Source organism: Cloeon dipterum, chromosome 1 (genome assembly GCF_949628265.1).
Source record: "Cloeon dipterum chromosome 1, ieCloDipt1.1, whole genome shotgun sequence".
In the NCBI taxonomy this organism is placed as follows: Eukaryota; Metazoa; Arthropoda; class Insecta; order Ephemeroptera; family Baetidae; genus Cloeon; species Cloeon dipterum.
The window spans coordinates 18,641,862-18,653,293 of NC_088786.1; the positions used below are offsets into that span (position 1 = coordinate 18,641,862).

General features: G+C 39.9%; 2 protein-coding genes across 2 annotated transcripts; one reads left to right on the forward strand and one right to left on the reverse strand.

The window, feature by feature from the left end:
• Positions 1-714: 714 nt before the first annotated feature.
• Positions 715-6,461, forward strand: LOC135934717 (urocanate hydratase-like). The gene is made up of 9 exons (XM_065476665.1): positions 715-884; positions 1,679-1,809; positions 1,869-2,001; positions 2,284-2,748; positions 3,402-3,650; positions 3,704-3,912; positions 3,963-4,254; positions 4,574-4,993; positions 5,644-6,461. Exons 1-8 carry the CDS (start codon positions 759-761, stop codon positions 4,991-4,993), a joined length of 2,025 nt encoding a protein of 674 aa, XP_065332737.1. The 5' UTR covers positions 715-758; the 3' UTR covers positions 5,644-6,461.
• LOC135934715 (kinesin-like protein KIF11-B) lies at positions 5,470-9,415 on the reverse strand. The gene is made up of 10 exons (XM_065476661.1): positions 9,196-9,415; positions 8,860-9,054; positions 8,638-8,791; positions 8,417-8,582; positions 8,144-8,355; positions 7,813-8,062; positions 7,561-7,755; positions 7,361-7,504; positions 6,108-6,857; positions 5,470-5,722 (listed from the first exon to the last, which is right to left on the reverse strand). The coding sequence occupies exons 1-10, from the start codon at positions 9,307-9,309 to the stop codon at positions 5,602-5,604; spliced, it is 2,301 nt and encodes a 766-aa protein (XP_065332733.1). The 5' UTR covers positions 9,310-9,415; the 3' UTR covers positions 5,470-5,601.
• Between the last annotated feature and the right edge of the window lie 2,017 nt (positions 9,416-11,432).

Here is an 11,432-nt window from a genome sequence, read left to right on the forward strand (position 1 = left end):
GGATATGATGGTGTGAAGATTTTTATCAACCATTAATGACAATTATTTTAAAGACAAGTGTATAATATTAATGAGCATACATAAATAAGTTTAAAGCTAAGGGGTAAACGGAAAACCTTATTAATTTCTCTATTATATAATTTTTATGTTTGTTATTTTTATATTTTGGAAATTTTTAATGGCAAAGAATAATATGGAGATCCTAAAACTACAGCATTTTCAATAGCTGTACCGTTCAAACGATTCGAAACTGTTAAATTATTACAACTCTCATGATGCATGATGCAAAATTTTAACTCTACTAACATTTTCAACATTGTTTATTTGAATTAAATTTCAAATTCCATTTTATCGGTTTCACATTATTCGAAAATGCGGAAATTCTGCCAAGTTTTTATAAATTTTATATCAATAGAAAATATATACCATATATTAGTAATTTTCCGGTGTTTTTCACGTGTTTATATAGAAAATAAGGAAAATAAAGTCCCATCGGTTGTAACCTTTTATTTTTCAGCCATATAGTGCGACTCAAACGGCTTCTCAGCTCATCTGACTGCATAATTTATGTGATAAAATAAAAAAAGTCGTATACGCACATTAAGGCGCATCACTATGCTTCAAGGTCTTCAGGTGGGGATGCAATAAAAAAGTCGATAAAAGCTAAAGGGGCACTCAGGTCGAGAGTCAGTGCTGACAGAGAGCGTCTCCTGGCTAGAACGACAATAAACTCTGCGCGACGATAGAGAAGTGAAGAGATGGCCACCCTGGAAGAGTTGAGCAAGGGCTTGCCCCTCGATCCACTGCCGCCCTTCCGTCCCAGAGACCCTAACCTGCCCCATGCTCCTAACAGGAAACACACCCTCACTTTGCAGCAGAAAAAGGTTAAGAATAATTTTATTCATTGAACTTTGTTTCATCTCAGAAGATGAGAAACGGTACCTGCTTGAATCAATTTATTTACTCTAAATGAATGTACTCAAAAATGAATGAATTTTTTTATCTAAATTGAATGAGTTTCATTAATTTTAATAGTGATTTTATTAAACGCAGACGTGCGTGCAACACTATTAAATCTACAATCCGTCAATTTTTATATACTTTCATATTTGTCTCAAAGTCAATTTTCTTGCCGTACACTTTTGAAAATGATATTTTTCACGTGTCTCGCCACAGAAACTACATCTTCAATCATAATTAGGTTCATAATGAAAAGTTAATTATATCATTACAGAAAACAAAGTGATAGCCGTGACAAGCAAATCTTGAAAAAATTTGTCAACAAATCAGAAAAATCTGGTCCTTGCCAGTTCTCATTAATCATAGTTTCAGTCTCGAAAAATTCGGCACAAATCAACAGTCTATTAGTTTTCTTTAATTCACAAAAATTCGTTTACATCAGTCTCTGGTTAAGTTAAATCTGTTTTTCAAGTCGTTGAGTTTAATTTTGTTATATTTTTTGGGTTCTTAACTTAGTTTCTCTGTATAGACGAGGTACAGGAAACTAATAAAGGTTATCACTGAACACTCGTGTTATTGCTTTTTAGGAATGCTTTGCTCCGCTTAATCAAAAAAGGCTCGACAAAAATCCAATAAAAAATTGATCATAAAATGCCACATAGACACAGTTATAGGTTTTGTTACTTTAGAAAGATAATAAAAAAATGATGTTTTCCAGCTGGCCCTACGAAATGCCCTCCGCTATTTTCCGTCTCGATTGCACGCCAAGCTGGCTCACGAGTTCAACGAAGAACTCAAATCCTACGGGCACATTTACATGTACCGGTTCCGTCCGTCGATTCCGATGAGGTAAATTTTTCGTATTGCAATATTCAAAAAAGGCGACCCGCTTGAGTGCTGGATTTCAGAGCTTACCCAATATCTGAGTACCCGGCTCGCAGCAAGGCCGGCGCCGCGATGATGCTCATGATGATGAACAATTTAGACCCTCAAATCGCGCAATACCCTGAGGAACTTGTGACTTACGGTGGAAATGGCCAGGTAAAAGGAGAATGAATATACGGAAAAATACTCGTTTCTTTAAAATGAAATGATAAATATATAGGTAGCACGCCATTGGCGTTCAATAAAATTGTCTATCGACTGTTCTAATTTTATTGTGAGAACGTTTCCAATTTTATCCAACCTATTTGTAATTATTTTTACCAAGATCAATGAGATGAATGAATGATACCATTTCTGTGTTTTAATGAATTCGAACAATATTTTGTCACTTAAGTTATCGTCACCTGCATAAATGTGAATAAAAGTGATGTGGTGCAGGTCCTGTCGAACTGGGCGCAGTTCCGCATCTTGTGCAGCTACCTCTGCCAGATGGACGATGAGCAGACGCTGTCGCTGTACTCTGGGCACCCGATGGGCCTTTTCCCGAGCCGGGGCCCTCTGAGTCCAAGGGCGGTGATCACCAACGGACTGGTGATTCCGTCGCAGGGCCATTGCCGCGGCCAGTACGACAATCTGTTCGCGCTGGGCGTCAGCCAGTACGGCCAAATGACGGCCGGTAGCTTCTGCTACATCGGGCCTCAGGGCATCGTCCATGGCACCACCATCACCGTGGTCAACGCCGGACGCAAGTACCTCGGCCGCGAGAGCCTGGCCGGCGTCGTCTATATAACTTCCGGACTTGGGGGCATGAGCGGCGCTCAAGCCAAGGCGGCAGTCATCGCTGGCTGCGTCGGGGTCGTCGCTGAGCTGGATGAGAATGCTCTTAAGAAACGACACGCTCAGGTTTTCATATTTAAAATAATCGCTTGCAAATAATATATCAATAAGCACTTCTGACAATGGTCTCGATGATTTAGTGTTTGGTGAAATTATTGAATTGGTGCAGGATTTTATATGTTAATGTTATGAATTAATTGGATTAACATTTTGCCATTAAACGATTTTAACAATTTACGGGACTTTGAAGAAAGACTTAAAATTAAGAATATCGATTTTAAAATGCAGTTTTTTGTTCAACTTGGATGGAATTTGGATAAATGGCAATATTTGATGAGAAAAATGTTGACTTTTGACATTCCATGAAAAATTAAAATTTTCCATTAATTCTTAGTCTCTTATTTGTCTGTGTAAAATTTTAAAGGTTAACTAAACATATTCCAAAAACTGATAAATTTCCCTTAATTTTTAGAAACCAATATTATTTAAAAAGAATTAATTCCAAAAGCTGCACTGCAGGTGCAGTTAAATTAATTTCTATTGAAAGGTTTAAGAGACTTACATAAGTTAATCTTTCCCATCAACGAAAAATTAAAACTTATATCTAGAAAAAGTAGCAAATTTGAGAAAAATACTTTCCAATGGCCTGTTTAAAAATACCACATGTTAATCTATTTCTCATAATTGTGTTTTTTGAAATTATTCATATTGCGTTTCAGGGTTGGCTAACGGAGATTGAAGACGACTTGGACAGGCTGATTGAGAAAATCCGCACCGCAAAAGCGAAAAAGAAGGCTGTCAGTATTGGCTACTTGGGAAACGTAGTTTCCCTTTGGGAAAAGCTGGCCGAGGTGCATCAGCAAACTGGAGAGATTCTCGCGGAACTAGGCTCGGATCAGACCTCTCTGCATGACCCCTATGGGGGCGGATACTGGCCAGTTCAAATGCCTCAATCAGAATCAAAGAAGGCAAACTTAACCTGAGAAAAATAGCAATCATTTATAAATCATTTAATTTGCAGCTTTTGGTCGAGGACCCGGCAAATTTTAAAGGTTTAGTGGAGGAATCTTTGCGGCGCCAAGTGACAGCGATCAACTACCTAGCCGAAAAAGCCAATTTAAATTTCTGGGACTACGGTAATGCGTTTCTGCTGGAGGCGAGTCGAGCTGGTGCTCCGGTCGATGGACCTGATGGATTCAGATATCCGTCCTACGTTCAGCACATCATGGGGTAATTCCAAATTTTGAAAATTTTCAAATTGATTGATGAAATTACGTCAGCGACGTTTTTTCCCTTGGTTTCGGGCCATTCCGCTGGGTTTGCTGCTCGGGAGACCCCGATGACCTGCGTGCGACAGACGCGATTGCCAAACGCGTGATGGAAGCCGCGCTGGAAAGTGAACAGGACGAACCTGTTGCTGCCCAACTGAGGGACAACCTTAAGTGGATTAGGGAGGCCGAGAAGCACGCATTGGTCGTCGGCTCCCAGGCGAGGATTTTGTACGCTGACGCCAAGGGACGCGCCGACATCGCTTGTGCTTTTAATCAAGCCATCAAGGAAGGAAAATTAAAGGTGTGAATATAAATTTTTACTAGATGGGAATGATGTGTGTGAAATTTTTTAAATGGAAAACGGACTTAATTGCAAGGGGTGAATTTCAACATTGAAATCCAACGTAAGGGTACAAAATAATTCACGGACCGTTTTTTTCACATTTTTTGCAAAATTGCAGCCAAAACACAAGCCTTGGGGTCTGCAGGTACCCGCCACACTTAAATAACCAATGGTTAAATTTTTTCCCTGACCGACCCAGCAAAATATAATAGTCCCGCTGCATCTAAGGAATATTTATAAATTCATTTTTAACGTGCTTACTAACGTTTTTCCTCAGGGGGAGGTGGTGATCAGCAGGGACCACCACGACGTGAGCGGCACGGACAGCCCTTACCGAGAGACCTCCAACATTTACGACGGCTCGAGCGCGACGGCCGACATGTCGGTGCACAACTTCGTCGGCGACTCGTTTCGTGGAGCCACATGGGTCGCGCTGCATCACGGCGGAGGGGTGGGCTGGGGCGAGGTCATCAACGGTGGCTTCGGCTTGCTGCTGGACGGCAGCGACGCGGCTGCCGAGAGGGCTAGGCTGTTGCTCACGTTCGACGTCAACAACGGCGTGGCTCGCCGCTGCTGGGCCGGCAATGACAACGCCAGGCTCGCCATCAAAAGGGCCACTGCGGCGGACGCTCGACTCAGAATCACCCTGCCCAACCAAGTTGAGGACGAGAGTGTCCTCGACACACTAGTGCAATAGGTGAAACATCTAACAAGGGCATCCTGGGTTCGTTCCACATTTGTTTGCCTTTTTAACTACTTTCATGAAATTAGAAGAAAATGGCCATATAAAATATTCTATCACCATTTTCAAGTTACAAAGGCGAACTTTAGTATGGTGTCTTATGAGGATGGTATGTATATTAAAAAGGGCAATTTTATTCAAATATAGAGACGAAATTTGAGATGCAGACAATCCTAGATGAGACTAATCGATTGATAAGTAATTTTTGAAACTCCGATAAATGCCTCAATTTTTAATATTTGTCCATCAAAGGAAAATATTTAAAAAATGTATATGATTTTATTAAATTAATGATTGATATTAAAATTTTGTTATTCGGAGTATATTATTATGTGTTAGAGTGGAACGAAACTAGGGTTTCATTTGCAAATGTGTAGTGATTTTATTGCTCTCAATTGGAATAGGTTTTTAAGAATAAAACTGGGTTTCACTTAAAAAAAGTGTCACACTTTTAATATTACTTTAGTGAATGAATATCATTCACTCTTAAGTTTTAAACCGAATTTGTACGATTTTATACATAAGGTATTTTATACAAATTGTACAAAAGTTTTCGAAAAAACTTATGAGTCAGCGAGACCTACCTTGATATTATTGGCTTTCAGGAAACGCTTGAGGAAGTTTGCAGAAAGCCCAGGTATGTTTTTCAGGTCATCGAAGCTGGTGTAGTTTCCATGAAATTGCCTGGTGAAAATAATTAATCAAATTCTAGCCACAATTTAAGAGGGTTGATAGTATGTTTACCCAAAAACCACTTTACACACTTCTAAAATAGACCCCTTTTGAAATTGAAGAACTTTTTAACCATCCAAAAAATAACGACCATGACGTAGCTAATTTTTTCTCGCCAAACCATCATTTACCAAATTTTTGTACTCTTTCTAGCAATTAATTTTCTTCCCTCAATAATAGGGTCGGGGCATAGCCAGCGTAATTTAAAACATGCATTTTAGGGTATTTTTAGTCCAAAAATGTGAAATTTTCTGACCTTATATTAATATTTAGTTATTTTATTTTCTAATTAAAAAAACCCTACCAATCTACTTTTAAGTAAAAATTAAAAAAATACCTATAACTGTAAATGACGTAGCCGGTTTTTGGTCCTACAGTTGGCAGCTGCTGCAGCACTTTGGTTGTTTCTGTGTTCAAAAGCTCCAGCATCCTTCTGTTGTGCTTCTCCTGCACCGAGCCAGCAGATGGACTTTCGTGGAACAAAATTTCTTCCAAAATATCCGGCCCAACGGACTTTCTCTTTTTGCTCTCCTGTTGGAGCTCAGTCGGTGCTGGAACTTCTGATGCCGGTATATTGAGAGTGCTCAGCCGAGTGGATCTCCTGGGACGTCTCAATCCTGACATTCCACCCACTGAGTACCTTGCTCTCTTGGCAGGCACCTCGTCAGCGGCAAAATCTTCCAATTTTGGCGCGCAACTTCGTCTGGAGGAGCGTCTCAGCTTAGAATCCTCCCCATCCTTGGTTCTGAGGAAGTCTGGAAGATCCATGCAGCTCAGTCTGAGTGACCTCCGCAGTTTTCGCCTGTCCACGTGGCTCTCTTGTTCTAAAGACTGGCTGCGAAGGAATACGGGCAGTTCCATGCAGCTTAGTCGCACTGACCGACGCAACTTTCTTGGCGGCTCCTCTCTCTTCTCAGGAGTGGGGCTGTGACAGATGGCTTTGTGGTCGACGTATGGAGTGATTGGCACCAAATCTGTGACAAACACTGTGCTTTTGTTCGCATCCACATCTTCTTGAGGAGATGTTTGGCAGCTGTTGCTCATTTTGTTTCTTTTTGGAGTGGAGCTCCCACCAAAAGCTTCATTGCTAAAGTAAGAAATTATACAAAATTTCAATTAGAAAAGGATATTTTTTGATGGGGTGTGATTAAAAAAAAAAACAGGGTTGGATTAAAAGGGTCAGATAATTTAAAAGACTGCCCGGAAAAAATATGCTAAAACTCTATTTGAGATGTGTACAAAAAATCATATTACATTCTATAATGGCTTAATTTTCGTGTATAAAATGGAAAAAATATATTTTGATTAGTTTGTAAAGATTTTCTACCCTCTGAACTTTTGACTTTCAGTCATTTGTCATGCATTTTAGATATTTGGAAAAATTGCACAAATCTATCATCTAGAAAAACTGTCATTTCTTGTTTTGCTAAAATAATAAAATCAGCTGTAAAAAAACTGGAAGGCATAATATGCAGACCTCGTAAAAAAATAAACTTCTTTGCCCATTAAATTTTTCCCGGAATAATTATTTAATAGGGTATAACTTCCGTGAGCAAAAAACAGTAAATTTATCAAAAACAAAACTCTCACCTGACGGTAACAACTGTTGAATCTAGGTTGGCCGAATCATTTTCTGCTGATATAGCAGGCTGTGGTCCAATATTTTTCAACGCATCTTCAATCCTCTTGTCTACGAGAGCTTCCGTCTCCTTTTTAAGTGCTGCTATTTTCTCGCTAGAAAAACCCACTATAATTTTTTACAAAGATCAAATTATTCATAAGAAACATACACAATTATGTTCGACATATATTCATTGAGTTCGTGTTCCGAGAAATGTGAAAATATGCTGGCCGAAGACATGTTTGACACGGGAGACACATTTCCTCTACTGGTACTGGAGCACGAGGAATGTTCAAATTCCGTGGGAGAAACAACGGTGGCGCGTCTTGTAACAAATTGATAATTCGACGTAACGTTGGGAAATCTGAATAGTAAAGTCATTAGCTTTGCTAGTAAAGGGTTGCTGACTGAGTATTCTTACTGGAGAGCAAAGTTGTTTCCAATAGAGGCGAAAGGCTTTCTCAGACCTTTGGGCGTTACAAGGCCTAGAGTCCTTTTGTTGTGATTCTTGGCGTGCTGATGCTGAGCTACGATTTTCTGGATGTGCGGCTTCGACTTGATCTTGTGGAACGCCTGGGCAAAGCGCAGTGTCTGTATTGTCTCCGTCTCATCTTTGCTTGACGGCGAAACGCACGCAATCAATGCCAGCATGCACTTGCCCTTGAGCGCGTCTAGGTGAGACACAAAAGGTTAATTAAACTTGTCTTCATCTCGTTCTGGAATTATTATACATTCAAAAGCAAAGAAAGTACCTTGCAGAACGTTGGTGAGGGCGGTGTTCCGTACAGGAATGTGCTGGCTCTTCTGAATCACGGCTCGGATGCAGTTGCTCAGCGCCAGCAGGCCCTGGTTGATGCTGATGCCCTCCAACTTCAGGGACCCTTGGTTTCCTGCTTTGCCGACAGCCTCAGAACCGGCCAGGTCAACCAAGTGAACTAGTGATCTAGTTTCTGTCTCATCCTCTCTAAAGCAAAAACCCGCATTAAAATCATGCCTGCGACAGTAACAGTTTTTAGAGATCTCACTTGCTGAATTTGTGAATATGAATGCTGAAGATTGCGTGCGATCTGGAGGACTTCTCATTGCCCTGAGTTTCACTCACTCGACGCGCTTCGATCCCCTCTTCAAGCCTCTTTAACGCATCCTCCACGGACTCAACGTGGACTTCGTGTAGCCCCAGATCTCTGAAGGCTTCAAATACCAGATTAAATTTAAAAACGAAAGTTGGCACGAATTCTAGAACTACCTCTGGCTTGAATTTTCCTAGTAGGGAAAGCAGACAGCAAGTCATAAACACCTTCATTGTACACTTCCATGAAGGAAACAAAAATTTCTGCACCCTGCTCTGCGTTCAGCACGAATAGCTCACGTACAGTCCTTGGCACGACACCCTCACCATCCTAAATAATTTCAATTAATATGATTCAAGTTTTATATCTATGTCTTTAATATTAATAGTTTTATTTACCAAGCTGAATTTTCCACGTCCTGTGCCCATAGTATAAGTCTTTCCTGCGCCTGTCTGGCCATAGGCCATAACAGTGGCTGAGTAGCCGGCCCACACTTGTTTGAGGATTGGCCGCACGATTTCGAACACTTCTTCTTGCGCGGATCCGCAAAATATTTTGTCGAATTCAAATCCATGTTTTCCCAATATTACGATCTGAAAAAACAGTAAAAACATTTAAATTTTAAGTGTACGTATCATATTACTAATAAAATAATGTATTATTAAATTTTAATTTATACAAGGGTAGGACACGTAAAAATGTAAACCTTTAAAATCATTCAAACAACCACTTACATTTTTGTCTTCGTCTGGAAAATTCAGCACACTAGCACAATTCCTGGCGATTTCTTGAGCGAACAAAGGTCTACTCCGCACGGCAATTACGGCTTTGTCACCTGGCGACTCCATGGTTTTTTAGTAAAATTAATAATTTAAAGGTCCATCAAACTTCAGCAAGTAAACAAACACATAAGTTTTTAACGGACGGACTAACCCGGCGCCTAGCCGTTTTCAGCGTTTTCTCTCCCGCTTGTGGCAAGCAAAGCCGCTAATTGGTCGGCGGTAAACAAGACGACCAATCAGCGCACAGCTTCTTTCTTTTGCGTCGCTGATGCTGCCATCTGCAGCGGAATTCTTGTATGATTTGATTTTGGCTAAAATCGCGCAATGGGAAAAGTGAGTGTGCGCTTCAGGATAAAATATTTTTTATTGTCAATAATAATTTTGACTTATGCTGAAACACTTGAAAAGAAATTGAAGACTTTAATGTTATGACGTCAGTGTACTTTATTTCTCTATTCTTCGTCGTACACAGTTTGAAATCAAATTAATGAAATATGTAATAAAAGTGATAAACCAGTCTTTAAGCCATGACCGTGAAGGATGGAATGCGGACACTAGCATTGCTGCAAAAATGATTGACAGCCAAAATGTCATCTCACGCCGCACTGACAATGAGCCCTAATATAATAATGCATGGCGATGATATCTTTATAAAATGTTTTCTTACCTTGCAGATTGGATACTGCAGAAGGGAAATAAAAAAATGAGTAAGAAATGAAATAGAAAATGCTGTGGCATGACGTATTTTCTGAAAGGAAATTTAACTTTTTTTCAACAATTTAATTTACTAATTTTACTTTTCCGATAATTTATTTCAAATTAATGTTACATGCGATTTTTTGGACGGCCCCTAGTTTTTCATTGTTATTTTGAAACCCACCATGTAACAATCGCAATCTCGCATGCAGCTTTTGTATCGCTTACAATTAGAGATGCTCAAATGTCAACGAGCCTGCTGCCTTCACTAATTTTCTCATTAGGTCGGCAGGCATTAGTAACTCAGATTCGACTCCACTTCACCTGCCGCAAAATTTGCGTGCCTCGTCATTTTGCGATCTTTATCGCCGTGAACCCTGATGCAAATCGTGTGATGAATTACGAACGTTGAACGTTAGTTAAAGCCATTGTAACAATTATTAATGTTGCTCAATATGGCCCAAAAGAGATTAAAGTAACGCCGTGCAATTTTCATTTATGTGCATGGACCTGAGTTTGGCGCGCCTTTTGCGCCAGCAAAGTCCAAGATCAACTTTCACCAACTGCGACTGAAAAAAAATCGAGTGCAAGTTACATTTTGTAACATAAGGGTTTATAAACACTGGCTGTTGTGTTTTATAATGTGTTACGATGGGCCAGAGAAATTCGCCTCAGGCCACGCGTCAAAAGCGCTTTTTTGCTGCCACAATTTTGGTCATGCAAGATTCGGCAGTTTTCTTCCTTTCGCCCGCGGCAGAACATGAGTCGATTGTTGAGAATACTATGCCAACGAAAAATAAGGCGTCTGAAAAATAAGGCGTATGCAAAATGAAAGGGAATCCGACTGCCCGAGAGTGTGAAAAAATAAAACCGACCCTTTCCGCGCCAGACAGGCACCTGCGTTAAGAAAAAAAATCAATCACGCGCATGGAAAGCGTGTGGCCAGCACTATTGATGAGAGTGCCCTGAATTTTACTTTCGGTCACGGTCCAGGAATAGCAACACTCACGATATCGAGTTCATTTCGGGCAAACTACGCAGTAGGGAACGGTGAATAAAGGATTTCTATTAAATGCGCCGCGATTCAAAGAACCTGTGTGTTTATCAAAGGAAACAAAAAAATGGCTTTTGTCCGTATTTCGACGCTATCTTCATTGCTTCATTCAAGATTACAGTTCGAAAAGCAGCCTGCTAAATATGTGAAATTTTCCATTCAAGCAGTAAATTGATTTAACACTACCAGCTTTTGGAGACAATCCAAAATTTTCAGCGCTTAGAAATTTCAAATTCAAATAAAGTTAAATATAAAATTAAATTTTTAATTTTTATCCATCGTATTAGTTTGATGCAATATTAAAGTTTACGCATCACGTATTACAACATAATTTTTACCTTCACCCTATAATATCCCAGGTTGCCTTTTAAATTTCTGAGAAAATCCAGTGGTGTGAGCATTGTCTCCTTATTGAAAATCATGATTAATTTCGCTAGAT